This window comes from Topomyia yanbarensis, chromosome 2, assembly GCF_030247195.1.
Source record: "Topomyia yanbarensis strain Yona2022 chromosome 2, ASM3024719v1, whole genome shotgun sequence".
NCBI lineage: Eukaryota > Metazoa > Arthropoda > Insecta > Diptera > Culicidae > Topomyia > Topomyia yanbarensis.
In genome coordinates this window covers 85220205-85243711 of record NC_080671.1, presented here as the reverse complement: position 1 = coordinate 85243711, position 23507 = coordinate 85220205, and the positions used below count along the sequence as shown (strand labels likewise).

General features: G+C 36.3%; 1 protein-coding gene across 1 annotated transcript; it reads right to left on the bottom strand.

The window, feature by feature from the left end:
• Positions 1-6512: 6512 nt before the first annotated feature.
• On the bottom strand, positions 6513-23236 carry LOC131678718 (uncharacterized). Its single transcript, XM_058958992.1, has 4 exons — positions 22735-23236; positions 12940-13025; positions 8301-8427; positions 6513-7772 (listed from the first exon to the last, which is right to left on the bottom strand). The coding sequence occupies exons 1-4, from the start codon at positions 22793-22795 to the stop codon at positions 7534-7536; spliced, it is 513 nt and encodes a 170-aa protein (XP_058814975.1). The 5' UTR covers positions 22796-23236; the 3' UTR covers positions 6513-7533.
• Between the last annotated feature and the right edge of the window lie 271 nt (positions 23237-23507).

Below are 23507 nucleotides of genomic sequence, written 5' to 3'. Positions count from 1 at the left end.
ATAGCAATTGTTTTACCTATTTTTAGTAGATCTACGGATTTTTAAATAGTCTACTATTAAAACACTAATATATTTGATAACATTTTTTTACTGGAAATTGTCTGAATCGAAAATTATGAAAATTCATGAATGAAGCGAAATCTTTTTCTGTTTTCTCACATTTTTATAATGGTATTACAATACGGACTTTTCAATAGTGTACACTTGAAATACCAGAATAAAATTGAAATCAATTTTTAAGTTGGACTAGATTGCATCCCCTTCAACAATTATCAATTAATTATACCACATTTTCGTGGCGCTGTCGAATTTCAAATTTTAGTTTTATACCTAGCCTTAACCCCATAAATATAGCAGAGAAAAGCAGTTTCAATGCAAAAAACTGCCATGCAGAAGAGTCTCTGGTTACACAAACTGTATGTATGAGAATATCGTGTGTGTCAGTGGTGTGCGTACTGGTACGGCGGTTCAGGGAGTTTGGCGCTGGTCTCATAATCTTGTCGTCACATGCTCGAGTCTCGACCAAGAATGATTTGTAGTATCTAGGATAGTAGCACTACCCGATCAGAATGGAATTACAAGATTGTAACAGAATCCAATTTACGTAGTAAGCTGTCGTATAAATCTAGTCTCGTCTAGTCTATAAATCTAAAATAACAGAAAATTATATCAAGTAACAGCGCGAGATATAGTTTTGAAATGTTTGTTGTGTGTTTATGATCTGTTCAGAAGGCCAATACTCTGCAAAGGGATTTTGTAGTGCCATGGTTTTGCTTTTACGTGTGTCAGTGGTCTGAGTATAGTATAACCGTTCACAATAACTATTTTTATAGCTATTTGCTCTTGTTCTAAAACCATTTATTTGACTCCAGTATTTAAAATAACGAATTTCGAGCATTTAACCAATATCTTCCAAACATTCAGTGGACATATGCTCTCAAGGATGCAATGCAATATTCTGGATTTGCTAAGAACTTCAATCTCCCGAAACTGCATATTTGATTCATCATAATAATTTGCTAAATTTCAATATCATACCTAGGAGAATAGATGTCCATATCAGCAGTTTGAGTTGTGTAAAATTTAAAATCTGCTTAATAGTACCGGAACTAAATTGTGCTATTGAGTTTGACTGCATTGATATAGCTGATCACATTGTGACTTCGAAATGACATCAAATTTTAGAATGAAGGCGAAATAGTTTATTTTCTGGTCAAAGCTCATAATGACATATTTTGACGTTTATTATGTATAAAAACCAATCAATTTTATACTTACATTTATTTTCGGAAAGCTGCATGATTAGTTATGAAAATTTGCGTTCAGACTTCATCTCGTCAGAATCCGACACTAACTTAACCTTGCGCCGGAATGACGCTAGCCCCAAAAACACTATTTGTGTTTCTGAGCAAAGTAGTTCTGATTTCCATTCAATGCAATATTCGAACAACGTTTTCCCAAACTTTCATCACAAAATATTATTATTGATTTCACAAGATCTCAAAAAATGCTATTCCCGTCGCTTCTAAACACTAAACTTCGAATGGTACTAGAGACACATCTGCAGTGCACACATATTAGAAATTTGACAAAATCATAGTGTTCGAATTGTGTGCCTTATTTTGGTTCTTCCGTGCCGCTTTCGAACAATTTTATGAAAATCAATTATTCATAGCAGTCACACATACTTCAAAATTCAATACAAAATTGGTGAATATTTTCGCACTGTGCAATAAAAAGTACTAACGAATTACTAAAGGGCCCTTTTATTGAAAGGACAGTCGTAGTCACGTGTGCCGACCGCCAGGAAGTTTGATTTGAGAGGATATCGAAAGCTGAAAGCTACAGCGACGACAAAAATCTTAACCAGCGGCTCCAAATTGAACTCCATACTTAACCAAGGTAAATACCGAACATCTTCCTGAATAAGAGTTTTATAGGCAACTCTAAGAGAAATGAAAGAAGATGAATTTGGATCGACAGGCTATCTACACCAGTGGCTTGAAAAGCGATATTTTCGCTGTAACCGTAGCAGGAAATTTACGTGTGCAGGTGCCTAGAAACGCCTAGAAACAATTGTTCCGTGCTATTTTGGCCGGATTTTGCATCCTACCATACCGGAAAAAAGTCATGTAGTAGTGACAACGTGCCCTGGGTTAAGAACTCTCCCAACACTAAATTACTTATGGAATTTGCGTTTCGATTTCGTCTCATCAGAATCCAACACTAACTTAGTGACAGGACTACAGCCTGCTGCCTCAGGATCGATCTGAAGCACAAAACTAATAATAAGGCTCTAAAGTAAACCAAATTTATGGAAAGAATGACCTAAGAACGGGTAAAACATTTCAAATTTGACATAACGGTGCGTTCTCAAGCTTTGCGATTGATTTCCACTTTAAGGCTTCACTAAAAATAGTGAATACAAAGAATTTGTAAATTTTATAGGTCATTCCTCCAACGAAAAAAACAATTTACGTGAGGTCAGAAGATGAAGTCTTTAATTTGAACCATTTTCAAACCATTCCCGTTGATTTACATCATCCGCCATTAATTCTTTCGTTGAATTGAATGAATTGAGAGGATTGAATTATAGAAGAATCGATTTCGTTGCTCTCATGGAATATTTGCAGCATGTTAATTGGGCATCTCTCTCAGAACTAGAGCATGTTAATGATATGGCGGTGCTTTTTCGTGATACTGTGTATCAATGGCTTAGCTCAAGTTTGCCTTTCGTGAAACAGCCTATTTCTCCTCCATGGACTACACCACGTTTGCGTGAGCTAAAGCGGGAGCGCAACACCTGGCAGCGTAAACATCGTCGTTGGCGCACTTCAGAGACCAAAAAGCAATTTCAAAAAATCCAGCGATGAATATCGTGGATTAAATGACGGATTGTATAAAGCATACGTCATGCGGGTTCAGACTGACCTTCGGCGAAATCCTAAAAACTTCTGGAGCTTTGTGAACTCGAAGCGTTCTTCTATTCCTTTGAACGTTCGTCTCGATGAGATTGAATCAACGTCTGCTGTGGATTCGTGCGAGCTGTTTGAAAATTTTTTCGCCTCTGTCTTTGCTAAGAATACTGCCTCCAACTTAGAAGCTGAAGCTGCATTGATGGATGTTCCTGAAAACTGAGTGGATTTGAGCACATTTTTCATCACTCCCGACATGATTGTTACCGCTGCGAACAGGTTGAAAAAATCGTACTATGCGGGACCGGATGGCATACCAGCTGTCGTTTATGGTCGTTGTGCTGCTTCCTTAGCCGAACCTTTATGCAGTATTTTCAACAAATCGTTTGAGCAAGGAACTTTTCCAGTGATTTGGAAGGAATCGTTCATGTTCCCGGTTTACAAGAGCGGTGACCGTCGAAATGTAAGGAACTACCGTGGTATAACTAACTTATCGGCAGCATCCAAGAGATTTGAAATAGTTGTGAGCACCGTTGTACTTTCGCGCACCAAAAGCTACATCTCTACCGACCGGCATGGATTTATGCCAAGACGATCCATAAGTACTAACCTTTGGACTTCACGTCATCTTGCATTTCGCTGATGGAGTAAAAGGCACAAATTGATGCAGTGTGCACCGACTTAAAAGCAACATTTGACCGAATCGACCATCGAATACTTTTAAAGAAAATGTCCAGGTTGGGTGCGTCGCGCAATTTTATTAAATGGCTGAGTTGTTACTTACGTGATAGAGTCCTAGGTGTGCAGCTTGCCTCTTGTGTCTCTTCTCAGCTTACGAACCAATCTGGGGTCCAACAGGGCAGCAACATGGGACCACGACTGTTTGTGCTATTCTTCAACGACGCAACTTTGCTTCTTGGTTTTGGATGCAAACTGGTTTACGCTGATGACCTGAAGTTGTACCTCGTAGTCCGCAATATCGACGACTGCGTTCGACTTCAAGAGCTTCTGGATACATTCGTCGGCTGGTGTCGTAGAAATTGGCTCATTGTTTACAACGCTGTTAACGCTAAATGTCAGATTATAACTTTCCACCGCATAGTCAATCCTCGCGCAGAAAATATCACGATCTTCGTTATTAAAATTAAATTTTCGTTTATTCATTAAGACTATGTGTTCTCAGATGAATTAATTAAATAAATAAATAAATAAATAAATAAATAAATAAATAAATAAATAAATAAATAAATAAATAAATAAATAAATAAATAAATAAATAAATAAATAAATAAATAAATAAATAAATAAATAAATAAATAAATAAATAAATAAATAAATGAAATTGAACGCAGTTTTGAAAAACCAGCGTTTAGAGTTTTGAGAATACTTTCGATTAATTATTCGCGGTAGAATGTCTATATGTTGTAACAATTAGAATTATGGGTTTTGGGCATTGCTGATAACGAATCTGAAGTCAGTTTTTCGAAATTCAAAATAGCCAATCCAATACGGTTTTTCAGACAAAGTAGAGAAAAAAGGGTTTGTTGGTTATAATCACGAATTTGAGTTCATATGTATCACAATCAAAAAAATAAAAATTACTAACATAAGAGGGGAGCAAGCCGCTCCTAAATACGGCTTCCTCTTCCCCCACTAACACGCCCGATGTACCTTAAAAATGAATTATCGGCCTCGTTAAGCTACCGCATTTGGGCCTAAATAAACTTAGTTATATAAAAAAAATAAAAAAAATGTCTATTCCAATATGGCGGACAAAAATGTGACAAAATTTCTCGTTTTTTACCGTTTTCTGTGGATGATTGATAACTCACGATTAGTCAAGCCGTGAAGTACGTTCTCGAGACCTGTACACATGTACAGGTCAATACGAAGCATTCTGGGAACCTGCATAATGCCAAGGAAGGGTTTCTACCCGAGGCGGGCATCGCGAGCCGAAAACGTCCCATAGCGCCCAGGAAGCCGCTTCAATCCGCGTTTTACACAATATAGTAGATACTTATACTCTTCAAAATGTTTGAAAATTTTGGATGATAATTTCTCCCTATAGGGAGAAAATTAATTAAAACCATCTTTGCGCGTGAAGAGTACAAAACCTGTAACCAAATTAGTTATGAGATTTTCTTTTCGACTTCGTCTGTCACTAAGTTAATGTCGCATTATGATGAGACGACTTCGAAAAGCAAATTCCATAACTAATTTGATTACAAGTTGTGTGCTCTTCACGCGCAAAGATGGTTTTAAATAATTTTTACCTTAATAAAGAAAAAAATAGCTTTTCCTAAATTTTTCTCCTAACACACCAAAGCTCTGCTCAGTCGAGAAATATTGAGCCATCGGTAAGCAGAGAAGACTGAGGACGAAGCGGATGTATGGTTTAATGAAATGAACTCAATCTCAAAATTATCACAGTAACATATTGAAGCTGAAAAAAATGATTTGCGCCTTTAAGGGGTTAAATTCGATCAACCGAAAGTTTTCGTTGAATATTTGTTCTATAGATATAATTGAATATCAAAAAAGTATTTGATTTATTTATTTTAGTTCAATTCGTTTATTTGACACAGACCGATACTCATCTCCTTACACAGTAAAAAATCATGAATATTAACGTAATTTGTAAATTAATTCAATAAATATTGACGTAAAACTTAATCTAATATAATTTTCCATTCAAATTAATATAAATAAAAATCACATCACTCATAACACAAAGCTACAGCATATCTCAATCAATATTACTGCCGAAAATTAAAGATATAGAAATTTACACTCCTCAACGATTTTTCCAATTACACGTCCTTTAATAGTGCATGTAAAATTATGATTTATTTCAATGAAAATCATGTAAATTTCAAATCATATGTAAATTTAAGTTACTGGCTATATAGCACATTTGAAACATTCAAGTAAATGTAAATTTACTGGTTTTAATCTAACTGTGTACTTAATAATCAGTCTAAGGCCGTCATGTCCTTCGTTGTACCAAAAAGTCATCTCCATTTCACTCGGTCCATGACTGTTTGTTGCCCGCCTGCGTCCGTTTAAAGGATCCATGTATTTTTTACATCTTTGTAAAAAAACTAGATAATAAGAAAAACATTTCTAGTGTGTTTTCAGCTAATCCTTTGCACGCAATTTACCATTACGAGCGGAGATTCTTTTCCTCGACGGTGGAACCTGAGAGACATTCGGCTTGTTTCCACAACCAACGCTTTCGTCCCTGCTATAATCGCTGTTGTCGTCGATTTGAATTTTTAAGATAAAAAATTTCTTTAAGCGCATTCTTGTTCGCTAAATTTTGTTCGTAACAACCTTTAAAATTTTCAGAAAATTGTTCATCAACCAATTTTCCATGAATGGATCAAAAAACTTTTCGTAGTACAGGAATTCACATATCTGGTTCATTTGTCATTTCGTAATACTCCCCCGCATGTGATTTGAGGTCATACAATACAGTTCTAATGGTAACCAAAACCAAAATTCCGATAACATATGCGATCGATCAGATATTCAAAGTTGGGTTGGAGAAGTACGATAAGATAGGGACAATAATGAAACAGACGCAAGATATCTGGTCGTACCTTTTGGAAAGTGCAATTTTATTCTTTTCAATTTTGCTTACCGACGATATTGTTATTGGATATCCAAAGTATCTGTATCTTAGTGTGTGTATTTTGCTGTTACATGGCATATTATAATACTTGGTATTGCTATATGAAGTTGAATCTATTATCCGCACGGTGATAGTATATTGATTGGATTGTTTCATAACGAATTGTTCAAGGAAAAGTGTAATATTAAGTATGCATACTGCCATTATTCATGTATTAAATATAACCACTCCTTCTGTCTAATTTCACTAACCGTAAGTCCATTATTCATCGATTGTTGCTATGTGCGATGAGCATTTTTAAGTTTTTATGTTATGTTACATTCGTACTACTATTGCTTGATCCATATCCTAGTGGTAAAATTGTGGAAAGATTGCGTTTTATTCGTTACATATTTATAGTAGCTTGATTCAACTATAGCATGTGGAGATATTTTTGTTTACATTTTATAGACATACACAGAACTTCTTACCGTTTTTTAACATCACGCAGCAGAGAATTTCATCATTTTGATAACCTTATCATGAGAATTAGGATATTCTTAGAGTAATTTATTTCACAGTAAGCCATACCTGTTAAACCTGACAATCTGCATTTGTGTTTACTGATATTTTTGAGTCATTTCAATTAGCAACTGCATTGACAGCGGATTTTGTGTGCTAGATGAGATCGTTATTCTACAAATAATAATTACACATCTCTTGTGAGAACACGATAAAGGCTTCCACGTGAATATACATGATTACGAGTACATTGACATATTACAATTAGCGTTGCATATCTGCTTACAGTGTATTGTCGATCCACATCCTCCGTGCTGAATCTGTTTTTTTTTCATCTTTTTAAAATATGATATACATTTTAGAACATTAACATGCCCGCTTCGGTTTAATTTAAAAATACAGCAATTTATGTAATGTCAACTATGAATCATTGATGCCACATAGAAGCCGATCTATTTCCCTATGCTCGAAGCGTACCCAATCTTAGAGTAATAACTTTCTAGTTACACCCATTGCCAACAACAAAACAGCTGCGACCAGGGTTAGCGATGTGCGGCCTCCCAGCGGATCACGGGCACCGTTACATTCGTCGCTCTTGCAGATCGAACAGTGATCGATGGTAACGCCGGTTTGAAGTTTCGCCTTACCATGTGCGATCTGACACGGATCCGTTTTGCCGCCATCCAGCTGGCAGCCTCGGTATGTCAATGTTTCACCATTTTCTACAAATAGAGAAGGACAGTATGTTAGTTTTAACCCTGTGTGACTATTATTTGTGTTATTTTAGGGATCATCCCTTAAAACGTTTCAAATCTTTATTTTGTATGACAAATACTCTTAAATGTTCAATATGGTTCAAAATCCATAAAAATAATAATTCATAAGGGATGATCCATAAATGACGTAGCATTTTTTGAGTGATTTTTAACACCCCTCTCCCCCATCGTAGCATTTCGTTGCAAAATTCCATATACCCCCCCCTGATAATTACGCAGCTTGACGGTAACCCTCACCCCCCTCGTTATCCCAGTAAATTTTTTTAAAATAATCAAAAACGATGTTAGTTAGATGAAACGGGTAAGATTGTCGTGACATCAGGTCAACCCCTATTCCCCTTTAAAAAAGCTACGTAGCATGACATGACCACCTACCCCCCCCCCCTTGTCGTCACACATCATCACAAAATACAAAACTCCCCCCTCCCCCATATAATGCTACGTCATTTATGGATGGTCCCTAACTAAACTCACCATTAGTCGCCACCATCTTTTGGCATACCATCGGTACGGTTATTTCCGTTCCACCGAAGTATTCGATCCGGGTTAAATCCGCGAGCCAATTGCCGGTGGTTGATGCCATTTTGCTAGGAGTACATTGCTGAAAGGTGAACGAGAATCAAGAAAAATAGGAGCGGTTAGATAGCGAATGAAGCAATGAACGGCTGCCAACAAAGAAGACCGCAACAAACGGATCGTCGTTCGTTGGAAACAAGCTTTCAATCATTGGTTCTGACATGTAGCTTGAAGGGTGATTTCATAGGCTGTCAAGAGTTAAACCTTGTGCGATTTCGACAGGTCGATGATGGGCCTGGGAACGTATGCGGCAGCTGTGGACAAGTTTGATAGGTTTTCGGCATAGACTGCGTGGCGTTCGCAGGTTCCTACTCCACCTTGATTTACATCTAAGAAACAGTGCGTTATTATGCACTTATGTATTTCGTTTGCAATGTCAGAACAAACCAAGCGTTAGTCTATTTTAGAAAACATCTTTATTCGGAGATATTTCTACCAAGCATAACTTTAACCTTGTTTCAAAAAATATCACCCAGTACAAAATTCCTGCTGCATGATTGAGTACCATACATTTTTTATGCTCACGGTTGCACGTGTGATTTATAACATCGAGGGGGTATTTTTGGAATGGGCCCGATAAATGAGCACCGTAGCTGTTGCGTTTGGGCTGGGTGGGCAAACTTCTGTTTCCAATTCCAATGCTTTATCAGTGGACTAAAGTACAGCTGGACATTGTACTCTTGATGTATGAGTCAGAGGAAAATAATAGGAAGGTGGAACTGGAATTGAATCAAATTGATTGCATTCCTGTTCATATTAACCTTCTGTGTCGGCCTACCTTGAAAATTGCCACGATACGTGTAATTCAAATCAACAGACAAGAAACATTTTCGCACAAACACTGATAAAAGTTTAATACGAAATTATTTCAACACAGTTAATGTGCTACCAAATCCCTTGTATTTTCCCAAGAAAAACAAGACGTCCTATATACAAACTCATAACTCGTGATGTTTGTATTGTCACAGTGACTGTTGTTATCAGACAGGAAATACGTTTATTTCACGGCATATTTACCGCATACTGAGTCATCATCGTTTTCATTTAATTAGTTTAGGAAAGGTATTTTTACATTTCAAAAGTACTTATTCAAAAGGTCCTAAGTGACATTCAGCTCGAAGTGAGAAAAACGAGGTTGACGTTTAGTTGACATAAAACTAATTCCTATTTGACAACAAATGTTTGTTTTTATGGAACAATTATGCCAAAACCTTTTTCTACAAGTCAATCGTTGCACCTGCCCTGGCCAATTCATCAGCCCATTCATTTTACAGTGATAATACGATGCATACAGTGCCACCTAGTGGCGAAAATGCGAGCTAGTTGTTTTTTCGATGTAAATTGTCTAAAAATCCCATACAAACTTCAGGCACGTTGATCCGGTAGCTAGACTTGTCCGATTTGTTTCAAATTTGGTGCAAGTACTCCTGGTGGGACTAAGAGTCGACTTAAGGGTAGGCCGATTGAGTTTTCAAAAATTCATGATTTTTCTGGGCAGTCTACTGTTCACATTGAAGAACAGCTTCCTTTGATGGCAACTCTTTGCAACTCAGTTTCATTTATGTCGTTTTCGATTGAGAACCTAGAACCTAACCCAGGTTAGTTGCTTCAAACGAACGTTGTTAATGAAACTGAGTTGGGTTCTCGCCAAACAGCGGTGGTGTGAGCGAACCCGAAATATATTTCAGGTTAGAACCCAAGCCGGTTTTCAGTTCAGTGGCGCATAACCTAGGTTGGAAACTGGCTTCAAACAAACGGTTTGACAGCAGTTAGGTCCAAAACTGAGTTAGTTTCTGCTTCAAGCGAAAACGACATTAACAAATGAAGATTTTGCCTTCTGTAGAATAAAATTACTATAAAAAAGAAACTCCTACTATATCATTTCAAAATTGAGTCTTGGTTCAATGGACTCAGATATCAGCTTACTAGGTACATAGTATTAATCCTATCCGATAAAATGAGTTTCCATGGAAGTATTCAAGGGCAAAACCATGTTCGAGACTGATTTGGTATTTCGAAGCCCTAAAGTTGAACAATATTTGAAAAACGAAAGCTGCGGTCCTTTGTAAGTGAATCAGATAATTAACCTCTGCTACATCAACAGAAGTATTTAAAGAAGAGACCTATCGTGTTCAACAAAGATATTCGCGAAAACAATTTCCACACTTTTGTCGAGGACGTCAACTCATTCCATCGGCCAAAACATCTCACTCCTAGTAGGACTGTTAATTAAAAACATAAAATCAAATGACCGACCTAGCTATTTTTGCTAAGTAAGTGCCTTCGTTGTTAACGTAAACTCAGCTTTTTAATGTGAACAATAATTCTCTATTTAACCCCTTCATGCTCATGTTGGAACAACAACAACAACGTTTTTATACATTTATAACTTTAGGATTAATCAGGATTGGCTCACAAAAACAGGTAAGGCAAATAAATGTGATTATTACCTTTCTTTTGAGTACTAACAGTTACAAGTATAAGCTCAAGAGCTGCAGTTATTGTCAGTGGCGGATCCAGGGGGAGGGTCCTAGGGGTCCGGACCCTGATCCCTGCATGCTGATCAATACCGACGCCGGCCACGTCCGAATGCAGATCTTCTGAGAAAGGAAGGAATGTTAGTCCGATACATGTTGCTACTAGAGACCGAGGAATCCTCTCCATCTCCACATGTATCACGGGAAGGGGAGAGTTGTTAGTAGGTGTACCAATAGCGTTATCATGTAATAATTTCTCTGGGCAGCGGAATGCCAAGAATTTGGGAAATTTATCATTTGTTGTATTAATACGATTAGCAAAATAAGCAACTTGAACTCTGGATAGCCGGCTATAAGAAACACTGCTTATATATTTTAATAATATGCAATCACGCGACGATTTTTTTCGTGGTTTATATCGCATATCGAACATTGAAGGGAAATACAGAGGTTTGTAAACCTGATGCATGGGCTTGTTACCAATAACGGAACTTGAAATTAGATTAATTTAAACAGACGCGGCGAATTTTCAGTACGTATTGACCCGCGATCCTCGATACCAGTCAAATCAAAGTCCCATTGGAGCCGACCTCCGAACAACTATTTATTTTTACGGTATTGTCTTCTCGGCTAGATCCGTTCACACCCTCTCATTCTGTAAGAATCAAAACCTCTACTCATTAGCAATAAAATAAGAAAGCAAAAAAAAAACTGTTGAATATCCAAGGCGGCTCATTTTCAAAGATAGCACCGCCGATGAAACACCCAATAAAAAATAGGTGATAAGAGACGCGGACGACATTAGCTGAGAACGGACCGGCTGGTTTGCCACCTATTTTTCGGGCGAAGAATTTTCGGGCAACACCTGGTAGTCGCTAGTCGCTGGTGAAGCGCCAATTATTTGAATATACCAATTTTTCTTATTGCCGTATTTTTTTCATTTTTCGGATCGAATTTTTTCTCTGAAAAGCCATTTTTCACTATTTTTAGAATGTACCTTGTGTTTCTAGATGTTTTCTGTGCACTTTGATTGTCCTTGCATCGGGAATCGACGGCCCGTAATGCGAGGAAAAGATTTTTTTTTCATTATCCGGAATTAGATTTTCACAAACTGTCACCACTCGCGTCAGTCGAAAAAATGCTTTTATAAGCCATTTCACTTTTTATAATCGTTAAATTGTATCATTATTCACACTTAGATAACCGGGAGGCAGTAAACTGTGCCGAAAATGATGAAAATTAACCGACTCGAAGGGAGCTCCACGAGAGTTAACCGCTCGGGACGTCCTCCCTTTAAATTAGTTTCAAGTTTATATTAGTTTCAAACTCAAAATCATTCCAAACTAAATTTGACCAACAGAACTAATATTCAATAAATAAGATTGTTAAGTATTACGAATTGTACAATGTTCATTTTAAAATCGAAATTTCTGAACCCTACCTAATTTTTTTCTGGATCCGCCCCTAGTTATTGCAATTAATCTCATTGGGTTCCGACGGAGCAGTGCTGCCAGGGACAGATTACGTTGAAGACGAAAAATGAAATTTTAAGATATTTTCGTTATTTTGCAATATTATGAAAACCGATAAAAACTGTCTTCTACTGCGTTTTTCACGCAAATGGACTTTTGTAAATATTCTAGGAGAATTGTATTGAGCATTGAAAAGTAAAAATTGAGCAACTTCTAATGCTGCGAGGAAAACACATATCTTTATAAAAGAAGGTTATTCGGCTTTCTTGATCCCACCATTTTCATAAAGGATATTCACAAACAATAAGCAATAATATCGAAGATATCAAAGAGCAAAACAATGCCTCTTCAGCGAAGCTGTTAGTAAAAGTGCGCTGAACAACGGAGACAACCATTTTGTAATTTACGACAAACCTCGCTGTATCAAATATAAAGTAAAAGAAGCAGATAAAAAGATAGATATTTGTAAAAAAAAATCGACGATTCTTAACATGATAACCAGGGATGGCCACAGGTTTTCGAGAATGTTGTTAGCGAGCTTCCCTAGAGATTGGCAACCATCATCCGAAAGTAATAATTCATACCTACCTCTGCTACGATTCCTGCATTTTTATTAAGTTGGGAACAATCGTCATTGCTAGTCGAATCACAGTTGTAGCACTTAATACATTGACCTAGAAAAAGGAAAACATTTTTCATTTACGAGGTACATACTTCGCGAGAGATAAATTTATTTTTGTGAGTTACAATTTTATTAAGGATAAACGCGGTGTGTTAGTGGCTACATGTTGGATTGAATGACTTTCCACATAAAAGCCCATTTTAAATGAAAATGCTTGAGCCGATCAGATCTTCTCGATACACCATGTTTCCTTTGTGAATTATATATCACAGTTGAGTACACTGTTTTGGCTGGATTTAACATTTTCCCCTATGCCCAAACCGTCTAAGACTAATCAATCTTTGAACATTTTTGAACTTCACTCTATTAAGAAAATAAGAACTACCTTGAAGCCAAACCTACTTAAAATCTCAAAGGAGTTTAAAATAAACAAGAACATCATAAGACTGAAAAACAGGAATTTGACACTAATTTCAGGAGCATGCTCTGATTAGGGGGACTTCACAATGGAAATATTCTTAACACAAGCAGAACATTCTTGTGTTCCTGAATTTTAAATTTGTTTTAATGGTAATTTTTAAACCTTAGGTTACGATCAAACGACTAACGCAAAGTCAAATTGTGAGCCACGAAGGACGACTACAATTTTTCACTATAGAAAATCACAATGATGCTATTGAGTACCACACCAAAAAAACTCATCCAGTACCGTCTTTACACATGTATACTAGGGTTTTGCAAAAAAAAAAAAAATTATTCTCAAAGCCACCACCCCCCCCCCCCCCCCTTTCTCATATTGTGACAAATGTCAAAGTAAGCTCAGATGCCAAATTTCACATCATTTGAACAATTCTAGACGCCCGTCCACTTCGCTTGAAATTTTTCAAATTGGTGCTATGGGAAAATATGGTGGAAAGATATATTAAATGCTATAACTTTTGAAGTAGCACTCAGAAAATTACAATTCATACCTCTTTTAAAGGAAATAACCTTAGTACTTGAATGGAGATATTTCTGTATCTCGAAAAATACGAGAAAGGGTACCGGGTCATTTTGTCCACAAAATCCCCAATTTCTACTAATTTTTTTGCTTCGCGATGCAAATCATACGGGTCATTCCACGTCAGATTTACAACCAAAATTTTGATTGCTTCCAAAAATTTTTCTTGCATTCTTTAGCTAAAAATAATTGACACGTATTTTTTGTTTTGGCTGAATATGATATTTTTTTCAAGTTATTAGTTTTTGAATTTTTGAAGTTTATTAAATTGAACATTTTTCAATCAAAGATAACTCCGAAATTATTCGATATATGGAAAGAAATATTAAATTAAAAAAGTTGCGTTTTCAAATGAGCTTACCGAAAAAAAATTACAAAAAAATATTTTTTAACTTATGAAATATGCAATTGAATTTTTTTAAACTTAGACCAAATTGTTTTTACATATTTTATTTAAATATTAAGAATCATGTTAAAATTATTGTGTAAAAATGTTGTGAGGACATCAAAATACTTTGCGAAATATTACAATCATAAACATTCTTTTTAGCTTTTTTTCAAATAATTTATAATTATATCGAGAAGATTGTGTACAAATTTCAGATTGGAAATCGAAGTTTTTTGCGAGATATTTCAACTATAGCAAGCCGATCACTGGGCGTTTAGTGAAAAATTGCCTTGTTTTAAGTTTATAATTGTAATATCTCGCAAAGTATTTTGATATCCACTCCCAAATTTTTACACAAACTTTTTAACATGATTCTTAATATTCAAAGAAAATATTAAGTAAAAAAATTGGCGCAGCTTTAAAAAAAATTCAATTTGTTTCAAATACATAAGTTATATAACTTTTTCATAAGTTATATAACAAAAAATATTTTTTGTAAATTTTTTCGGTAAGCTTATTTGAAAACGCAACTTTTATAAACTGCAAAAGTTCAAAAACTAAAAACTTGAAAAAATATCATATTTAGCTAAAACAAAAAAAGTGTCAATTATTTTTACCTAAAGAATGCAAGAAATTTTTTTGGGAAGGAAACAAAATTTTGGTTGTAAATCTGACGTGGAATGACCCATACATATTTTGCAGTTTTTCTAATGTGGAAAAATCTCAGAAACCGAACGGAACCTTTTTGACTTTTGGCCGAATACGAGAAATCTCTGTTATTCTTCAATGAATTTTAATAAACTTTATCTTGTTGAACGTGGAAAATCCTTAGGAACAAAAGAAAAATAGATTTGTTACCGTTAAAATTCTGAAACATTAAATATTCTGACATTTAGTCTCGATTTCACATTTCCATCAATCGTACATACTAACTTCATTTAACAATAAATTATTATTTAATTTAATACTTTTAGTATAAAATAAGCTTAGGGATCACATGAGAAAAGTTTAATTCCTGGAAAAATAGGGGAAGTTGAGGTATTAGAACTTTTAATGAAAAAAAATGTGATGTGTGGAGTTAATGTAAAAAAAATGATGTTTCTAATTTACCGGTAACGAATCTATCTTTGTTTTATTCCTAACAATTTTCCACGTTCAACAAGTTACATTTTATGGAAATTGATTGAGGAATAATAGAGATATATGTACGAGAAACTGATGAAATTTAATATGAATGACAAACGGCGCTATAACCCCGACTTCCCGTATTCGGACAAAAGTTAAAAAGGTTCCGTTCGATTTCTGAGTTTTTTTAACATTAGAAAATCTGCAAAATATGTATGATTTGCATCACGGAGCAGAAAAATTAGTAAAAATCGGGGATTTTGTGGACATAATGACCAAGTATTTTTTCCCATATTTTTCGAGATACAAAAATATCTCCATTCAAGTACTAAGGTCATTTGTATTAAAAAGAGGTATGAATGGTAATTTTCTGAGTGCTATTTCAAAAGTGGGCAGGAGTCTAGAATTGTCCAAATAATGTGAAATTTGGCATCTGAGCTTACTTTGACATTTGTCAAAATATGAGAGGGGGGCCTTTGAGAATTTAAAAAAAAATTAATGGGTACCGTAAACCGACTTTGATCATCGGGGTGACTTTGATCGCTCGAAACTTTTTTCGGAGATCGCTTATTAAACCAAAATAGTCTACCGAATCATTTTAATTTGAAATGATTTTACTCTAAACTTATAAAATACTGATTTGTTATAATTTTTAAGTATATTGTTCGGTTTTTGGGTACAAAAACTATAAAAAAAACGAAATTTGACTTTACCTTAGCTTCGTAAAGTGTCTATTTTTTTATAAAACAAATAAATGTCAAATTTGGACAAGAGTAATAAATTACAATTATTTTCCTTTAGAGTGGGATGTGCCAAATTTACTTTTAAGAGTTTGTTTATTTTAAATACAATTTTTTGTGAAACTAGTTGTCAATTATTTCCAAATATTTAAAGCTAAAATTCGCAACCTTTTTTTATTGTACAATATTCCAACGTGTTAAAATGGATGAAACTATTTGTACATTGACAAAATACTGAAATAAAACTATTTTGGCAGTTGTGAAGGTTTTCAGAATATTTTATTCTAGTTGGGCACAAATTATACGAATTTCGGTTACTCGAATTTTATAGTACATTGAAATACTTTGTATAATACTAATAAACATCTATTTGACAATGAGTATCTTTCCAGTAATGGTTTTAACAAATTAACAAACATTTGAATGAAAAACATTGACATCAATTACTTAATATGATGAACATGCAGGTTATCAAAGTCACCCCGGAATTCGAAAACGGACTTCAACTTGAAATCATTTTTGGAAAAATAGCTGTAATCGGACAATTTTAGGTAAAACCATCCAATCTTGGTCTCCATACATCAGTACATGTTTTAAAAATATTAAACTTGAAAAAAATGTGTTGCGTCTAAAAATATGTAATGATTACTTCGAAAAGTGCTCAATGTCACCTCGGTTTACGGTACCCTGAGCCAAGGCCAGGGGCCCCGGTAGTTTAAGATTTTTTCGTATTTCGCTGAGGTGGCAAACAGTCAGTTCTTTGCCACGCCTGGGACCGTGAACGGACAAATGTGTTTGGATGCCTTCAAAAGTGACTTCTGAATTTCTTGAGATCTCACCAAGATTTTCTCGGCTGGATTTGGCATCTTTCACTATGCCGTCTTAGTCTACTACAGAAACAATAATGTTATTTTTTACAATAATCCACCCTACCAAAACATTTTAGGCCGTCATGAAGGCGTAAAACCCCAAGAAAGTTTAAAAATACCTTTGTGAAAGTGCGATTGAAATATTCTTTTTGAAGCCCTAAATTTGGTCAAAGGAGTCAAAGAAAACGTGCGTACATTTCAAGATATTTTAAGAATCTCGAGTATTTGATGTACATTTTTTTCGATTGGTCCAAATATTTTTTTCACGAAAATTTTTGTACTGCAGAATTAAAATTATTTTAAATTTGCAATATATTTTGCTAAATTTAAAATTTTAATTTACGGTAAAATGACTGCCTCCAGAAAAGAACGCGAGAATGAAAAATGGGTGAAACTTAAAGGAGACGCTTCCTCACGCAATTATGAATCCGTCACGTCCGGAAACCCCTTGCATCGGTGCTAGCAGCTTAGGCTTTTAGTAGGACCATTCTAAAAAAAAATCGCTCAGGTACTCTAGATAAAAAGTTTCATTGCAACATAATCGGGAACTCTAGTGAAATGATGGAAATCACTTTCTTCTAGTATCGGAAGCGTAAACCCAAATAAAGCATCAGATTCATGTGCGATCATTCAAAAACACACGTGAATGTGCGAATGACCACACGGTTATTAACTCGAATTTATACACGCGAAGTTACATACACACTAGCATACGCGACAAGCACGTTACTATCCAAATGCTTGTGCTCCTAGCAATCAACCACATTCACCTACGTTCGCAATCTCGCAAACATGATAACGCCCCGGTGACTAAGTGAACGTTTTAGCACGATCTCAAGAGCCCCCTACGAGCGCCCGTGTTCGCGCGATCATGAATCGGTCACTTCCGGAAGTCTCTACCCCCGGTTCTAGCAGCTTGAGTTCATACTTTTAGTTGGGCCAATCTGAAAAAAATGATGCTCAGATCCACTAGACAATACGTTCCATGGCGACATGACTGGGAACTCTGGTGGTATGGGGAAACTCACTCTTTCCTAGTAGTTGAACCGTGCACTAAAATTATCAGTATTAGATTCACGAACAAGAACACACGCGAATATCAGAATGGCCACTAGAGTGACAGAAAAAAATGACCCCCATCGGCCCACCCCTGAGTCGATTCCTAGTCCCACCAGGAGTGTCTGCTCCAAATTTGAGCCAAATCGAACAAGTCTAGCTACCGGACCAACGTGATTGAAGTTTGTATGGGATTTTTCGACAATTTACATGGAGAAAACCCACTTGCTCACATTTTCGCCGCTAGGTGGCACTGTATACATCAGATTATCACCAAAAGTGAGAGTTAAGAAAATAATTTTATTATCTACAATTTTATTGAAGACTGCAAAGCGATTCGACTCCAATAGGAAAAGTTATTAAACTTTTAACGAAGTGATGTCTGAGTCAGTTTTGCATGGGGCCTAGCAGTGCATGGTAGTGTATCAGTACTAGGTTCTAACAAACTAAACATTTTTATGGAATAATGGTTAGATTTAGCTGAATACTATGTTCGGAACAATTGTAGTACATAATACGAGTTATGTTTTGGTTAGAAAATTGTAGTTCCACATCTGACCGCATAGATGGCGCCAACACTAACTTTTCAACGAAGAGAGATAGAAATTAGGTGTCTTCTACAAAGTTGTAGAACAAGAATATTGCAGTAATTCTTCCAAACATCTCGATATTCTATCTCTCTCCGTTGAAAAGTTAGTGTTGGCGCCATCTATGCGGTCACAGAGTGAACTAAAATTTTCTAACCAAAACATAACTCGTATTATGTACTGCAATTCTTCCGAACATACTATTCAGCTAAATCTAACCATTAATCCACAAAAATGTTTAGTTTGTTAGAACCTAGTACTGATACACTACCATGCACTGCTAGGCCCCATGCAAAACTGACTCAGACATCACTTCGTTAAAAGTTTAATAACTTTTCCTATGGGAGTCGGATCGCTTTGCAGTCTTCAACAAAGTTGTAGATAATAAAATTATCTTCTTAAGTTTCACTTTTGGTGATAACCTGATGTATACAGTGCCACCTAGCGGCGAAAATGTGAGCAAGAGGGTTTTCTCCATGTAAATTGTCGAAAAATCCCATACAAACTTCAAGCATGTTGGTCCGGTAGCTAAACTTGTCCGATTTGCTTCAAATTTGGAGCAAGTACTCTTGGTGGGACTAGGAATCGACTCAGGGGTGGGCCGATTGAGTTTTCAAAAATTCATTATTTTTCTGGGCAGTCTAATGGCCACACGGTTATAAACTCGAATTTATTACATACATGCTAACACGCATAGCCCACGCAATCGAACAGGTTAACATACAAACGCTCGGTCCCTTTGCGATGATACACAAAGACAAACATGCAATCGCGATCATCCCAAGTTTTTGAAACACACAAGAACGCTCCAATGATTTAGTGAACGCTATAGCACTTAGGGTCTGATTAACGAGGTCTAAAGCGCGAACAAATAAACGCTCATTGCAACGCGATCGTGATGTTCCTCACAACCATACCGCTGTGGAGCATTCTATGCATCAAATCCGATCAAATTTTTTGCAGGTTTCTTGCTCAACGAAACAGTTATAAATAAATAAAACGTGAATCGGTTCAGAAACTAAACTTTACGAATCAATCCCCAAGTGATATTTTACACTTCTCGTTGTTGATTTATTATTTTTAGATAAAATTCATGTATAATTAAAATTATTCGGATGGTCCTGAAATGAAAGCTGTACGAATCAATCCACTTAAACGATAAATGTATTTTTTTATACCTTTTTGCCTTTCTCAATAGAAAGGTATTGCAATTGCTCTGAAAACCGACTTTTTAACGGAGGCCCGGAGGGCCGAGTGACATATACCATTCGATTCAGTTCGTCGAGTTCGGCAAATGTCGGTGTGTGTGTGTATGTATGTGTGTATGTATGTATGTGTGTGTGTATGTGTGTGTATGTGACCAAAAATGTCACTCATTTTTCTCAGAGATGGCTGAACCGATTTTGACAAACTTAGTCTCAAATGAAAGGTGCAACGTTCCCATAGGCTGCTATTGAATTTCTAATGGATCCGACTTCCGGTTTCGGAATTACAGGGTGATAAGTACGAACACGCAGAAAATGTCGATTTTAATAAATTCTGCAATGAATGTATAAAGGTGAAAAAATTTCCAAAATATGACCACAACTGCTTCGATTTGTAGTATTTGGTCACTAATATCCATTCAAAGTCTATTTGGCCACATTGGCCACCATCCTCGGTTCCGGAAGCCCCGGCGGACGTATCTAAATTCAGAATAACAGTCACATCGGTTGCTCGGAGATGGCTAGACCGATTCGACTAAACTTGGCCTCAAATGAAAGGTATTGCGTCCCCGTAAATGGCTATTTAATTTCATCCCGATCCGACTTCCGGTTCCGGAGTTACAGGTTTTGGCGTGCAATCACATAGCAAATTGTGATTCAAACCGATACTCCGATGAAAGCAAAAAAGGTAAAAATTTCGCTAAAATGTCTCTCAAACAACTTAAATTTGCTGTTCTAGGTCACCGACGGCCAACCAAACTTTCGTTGACTACATTAACCACCATAGACGGTTCCGGAAGTGCCCGGGAAAAGCGGCCATCTTTCAAAATTTACGAACTCACATCAGTTTCCCGGAAATGGTTGGGCCAATTTTCACAAACTTAGTCCCAAATGATAGCTATAATATCCCCATAGATGTCTATAAAATTTCGTACGGATCGCTTATATGGTTCCGGAAATATAGACTAAACCGTCCGGTCACATATGAAATTCCCATATAAGCCGGAACTCAAATTTTTTTTCAAAGGGGGGACCACATGAAATTTCAGAAATCGAATTCGTATTTTTGATGCCATACATCTTTAAAATGCATGAAACGTCGAGATTTTATGTTATCTCGAAAAAATTTTTTTTTGTAAAAATCGACTTTTTGGGACTTTGCCGATTTCGCACCTTTTTTCAGTTCAATATTACCGTGGCTGTTTTTTTTTTCAAAATTTTAGAACTCGAACTCTTTTAATGAATATAAACAACGCACACATTCTCGTGATTCATGATTGAGAAAGGCACAATTGCACCGCTAGGTGGATTAAAATAGGTTTTTCAAGATAGATTAGCTTTTAGAAAAATAACGAGGCTGCGAAAAAGTATGTTTTCTATTTGAGATATAGTACTGTGTTAATTTAATAATTTGTAGTGCTTTATATGAACTTTTTGATCAAATACGAGCCAGAAGAATTACCAGAAGCCCGTCATTGGTGTTAGCTCTTTTGAACAGCGAATGCTAGTTAATTAATAGAATTTCAAGTTTTGCGATGCTAATTGCATTCGCTCAAAATTTTTGAACCTCTTAGGTCGCCCAATTCTCTAGATTCTTGATTTAGTCCAAAAAGGTATTAAACGATTGAGTGTTTGCGTGTTAAAGAAATATTCCTTCTTATAACTTGCTGCTACCCATTTCTTCTTAAAATAATCTGTCAATGAGGGGTTGGCGTAGCGTATTGGTAAATCGATTGCCTTGTACGCAGCGCACCTGGGTTCGAGTCCCGACCCCGTACATAGGGTTAGAAATTTTTCATAAGAGATTTTTCTAATCCGAAGAGGCGAATGACCTTAAGGTTAAAACCTCTATAATCGAAATAAAAAAATCTGCCAATGCCTATGCTCTTGCTACACTATTTTTTCTGATCTGCAAGATAACACAAAATCCACATCTATGTATTTAAATTTTCACTCAACACATCTTTCAGAACACTCCTCCATTAAATCACATAAAATGCTTTTTTGTAACTCTGGTAATAGTTCTACAATAATCCGAAAAATAATTAATTTTATAAATATTGATTGATAATGTCAAAGTGGTTTAAAATGCGAAATTAGAAACATCAGTATTAGAACAAAGAACAACTGGTCTTTCATATGACACATTTCATTCAACCGGAAACTACCGGAAAATTAACTTTTTCAATTTGAAACGAACTTGTAAATTTTCATTCTCATATGTAATACGTATCTTCCTATGATGCTCAGTAAATATTGAGGTAATTCTTTTAAAATTAATAATAGGTACATAATGCGATACTACAAGCCTTATTTGACAACTTCCATGACTGATTTGCAATATTTAAAGTAGAAGTGGAACGAAAAAAATTGGTCGATTCATATCTCTTCTAACGTGGGCAGACACAACAGTTAAAAGCCGGTAGTCTGTCGGTTTTGAGATTTTTTTCTTTTGGTTTTTTTCCTCAGTGCGTTGGATCAGTCTCCTAGATCCTGCAAATGCAATCCATCACTAGGCAAAAAATGCCTCCGGAAATATCATCGTACCTAAGTAAACACCTCAATAAATTGACACAGGAAAGCCACCCAATCCACTTCGACTCCATTCAGTTATGTCCATTAATCTTCTGTGGTTGATAAAAAGTTCAAGCTGCCACCCGCTTTATGTAACACCGTAACCCTTCCCTTAATTGAAATGAAATAACGGATTCAATTCTAACTGTGCTGACACATCGTGCAAAGGTGAGAAGGTGATTGCAATGGAATGTTTGAAATTTGAGAGTTCACAAACCTGGCTCCACTTTGAGTACGGTCAGAATGATTAGCATAAAAATCACATAAAATATACTCATTTTATCTGCTTTTTATCGTCACTAGTTCACCACTTAAAATCCATTAATGGTAACCAAAAAAATCCGACAGAAAAAAAAATCCGCGACTGTTGACGATTTCCACAAATAGGCTGAACCGTTTGAAAAGGTCAGAACGGATGAATTGACGGAAAGCTTTTTCCGTCCCCACCCGGCGCGCCGGCGTCTTTTGCAACACTAGTAAATGTCCTGGTACACACTGTGCAAAACACGGGGATTTGGTTACGTAAAAAGGTATAGTCGGACGGCGCGAAGGACGATTGATGTACTGAAGGTGACACGGTTGCTGCGGTGGTCAAACCAGAAGGAAGCTAGCTAGCTTCCCAACGTGACCACCGGAAAGGGTCTTTCCTGCTGTGTAGAAGTCCCGGCGAACGCGATCCGCACTCGGCTACGTTCTATACTAAACTAATCCAAGGAAAGAAAAGCCCAACAATTTTCTTGTTGACGCTTTCCACTGGCTGGCTGCAAGTCGAGGCTAACGGGTGTTGCTCTATTTCTATACCATGTAGAGCTGTTTATTCTCTTTCTCTGGCACGAGATATTCTAGGCGGATGATTGGCACGTTTTTGGTGTGGACGGTAACAATCAGAAGCGACTGAAACGCGGGATTTCAGGATTGGAAGGGAAATCCATTACATCTCGTGACGATGCGTCTCGAGCTCCATAATTCATCATAAATGTATCATAATGG

Bases quoted from the DNA above. Each gene is read 5' to 3' on its own strand.
- LOC131678718 (XM_058958992.1), bottom strand. From the start codon at position 22,795: ATGAGTATATTTTATGTGATTTTTATGCTAATCATTCTGACCGTACTC. The intron at 13,026-22,734 runs GTTTGTGAACTC...TCCTTTTTCTAG, and splicing joins CGTACTCAAAGTGGAGCCAG to GTCAATGTATTAAGTGCTAC. The intron at 7,773-8,300 runs GTGAGTTTAGTT...CTCTATTTGTAG, and splicing joins AAAGATGGTGGCGACTAATG to AAAATGGTGAAACATTGACA.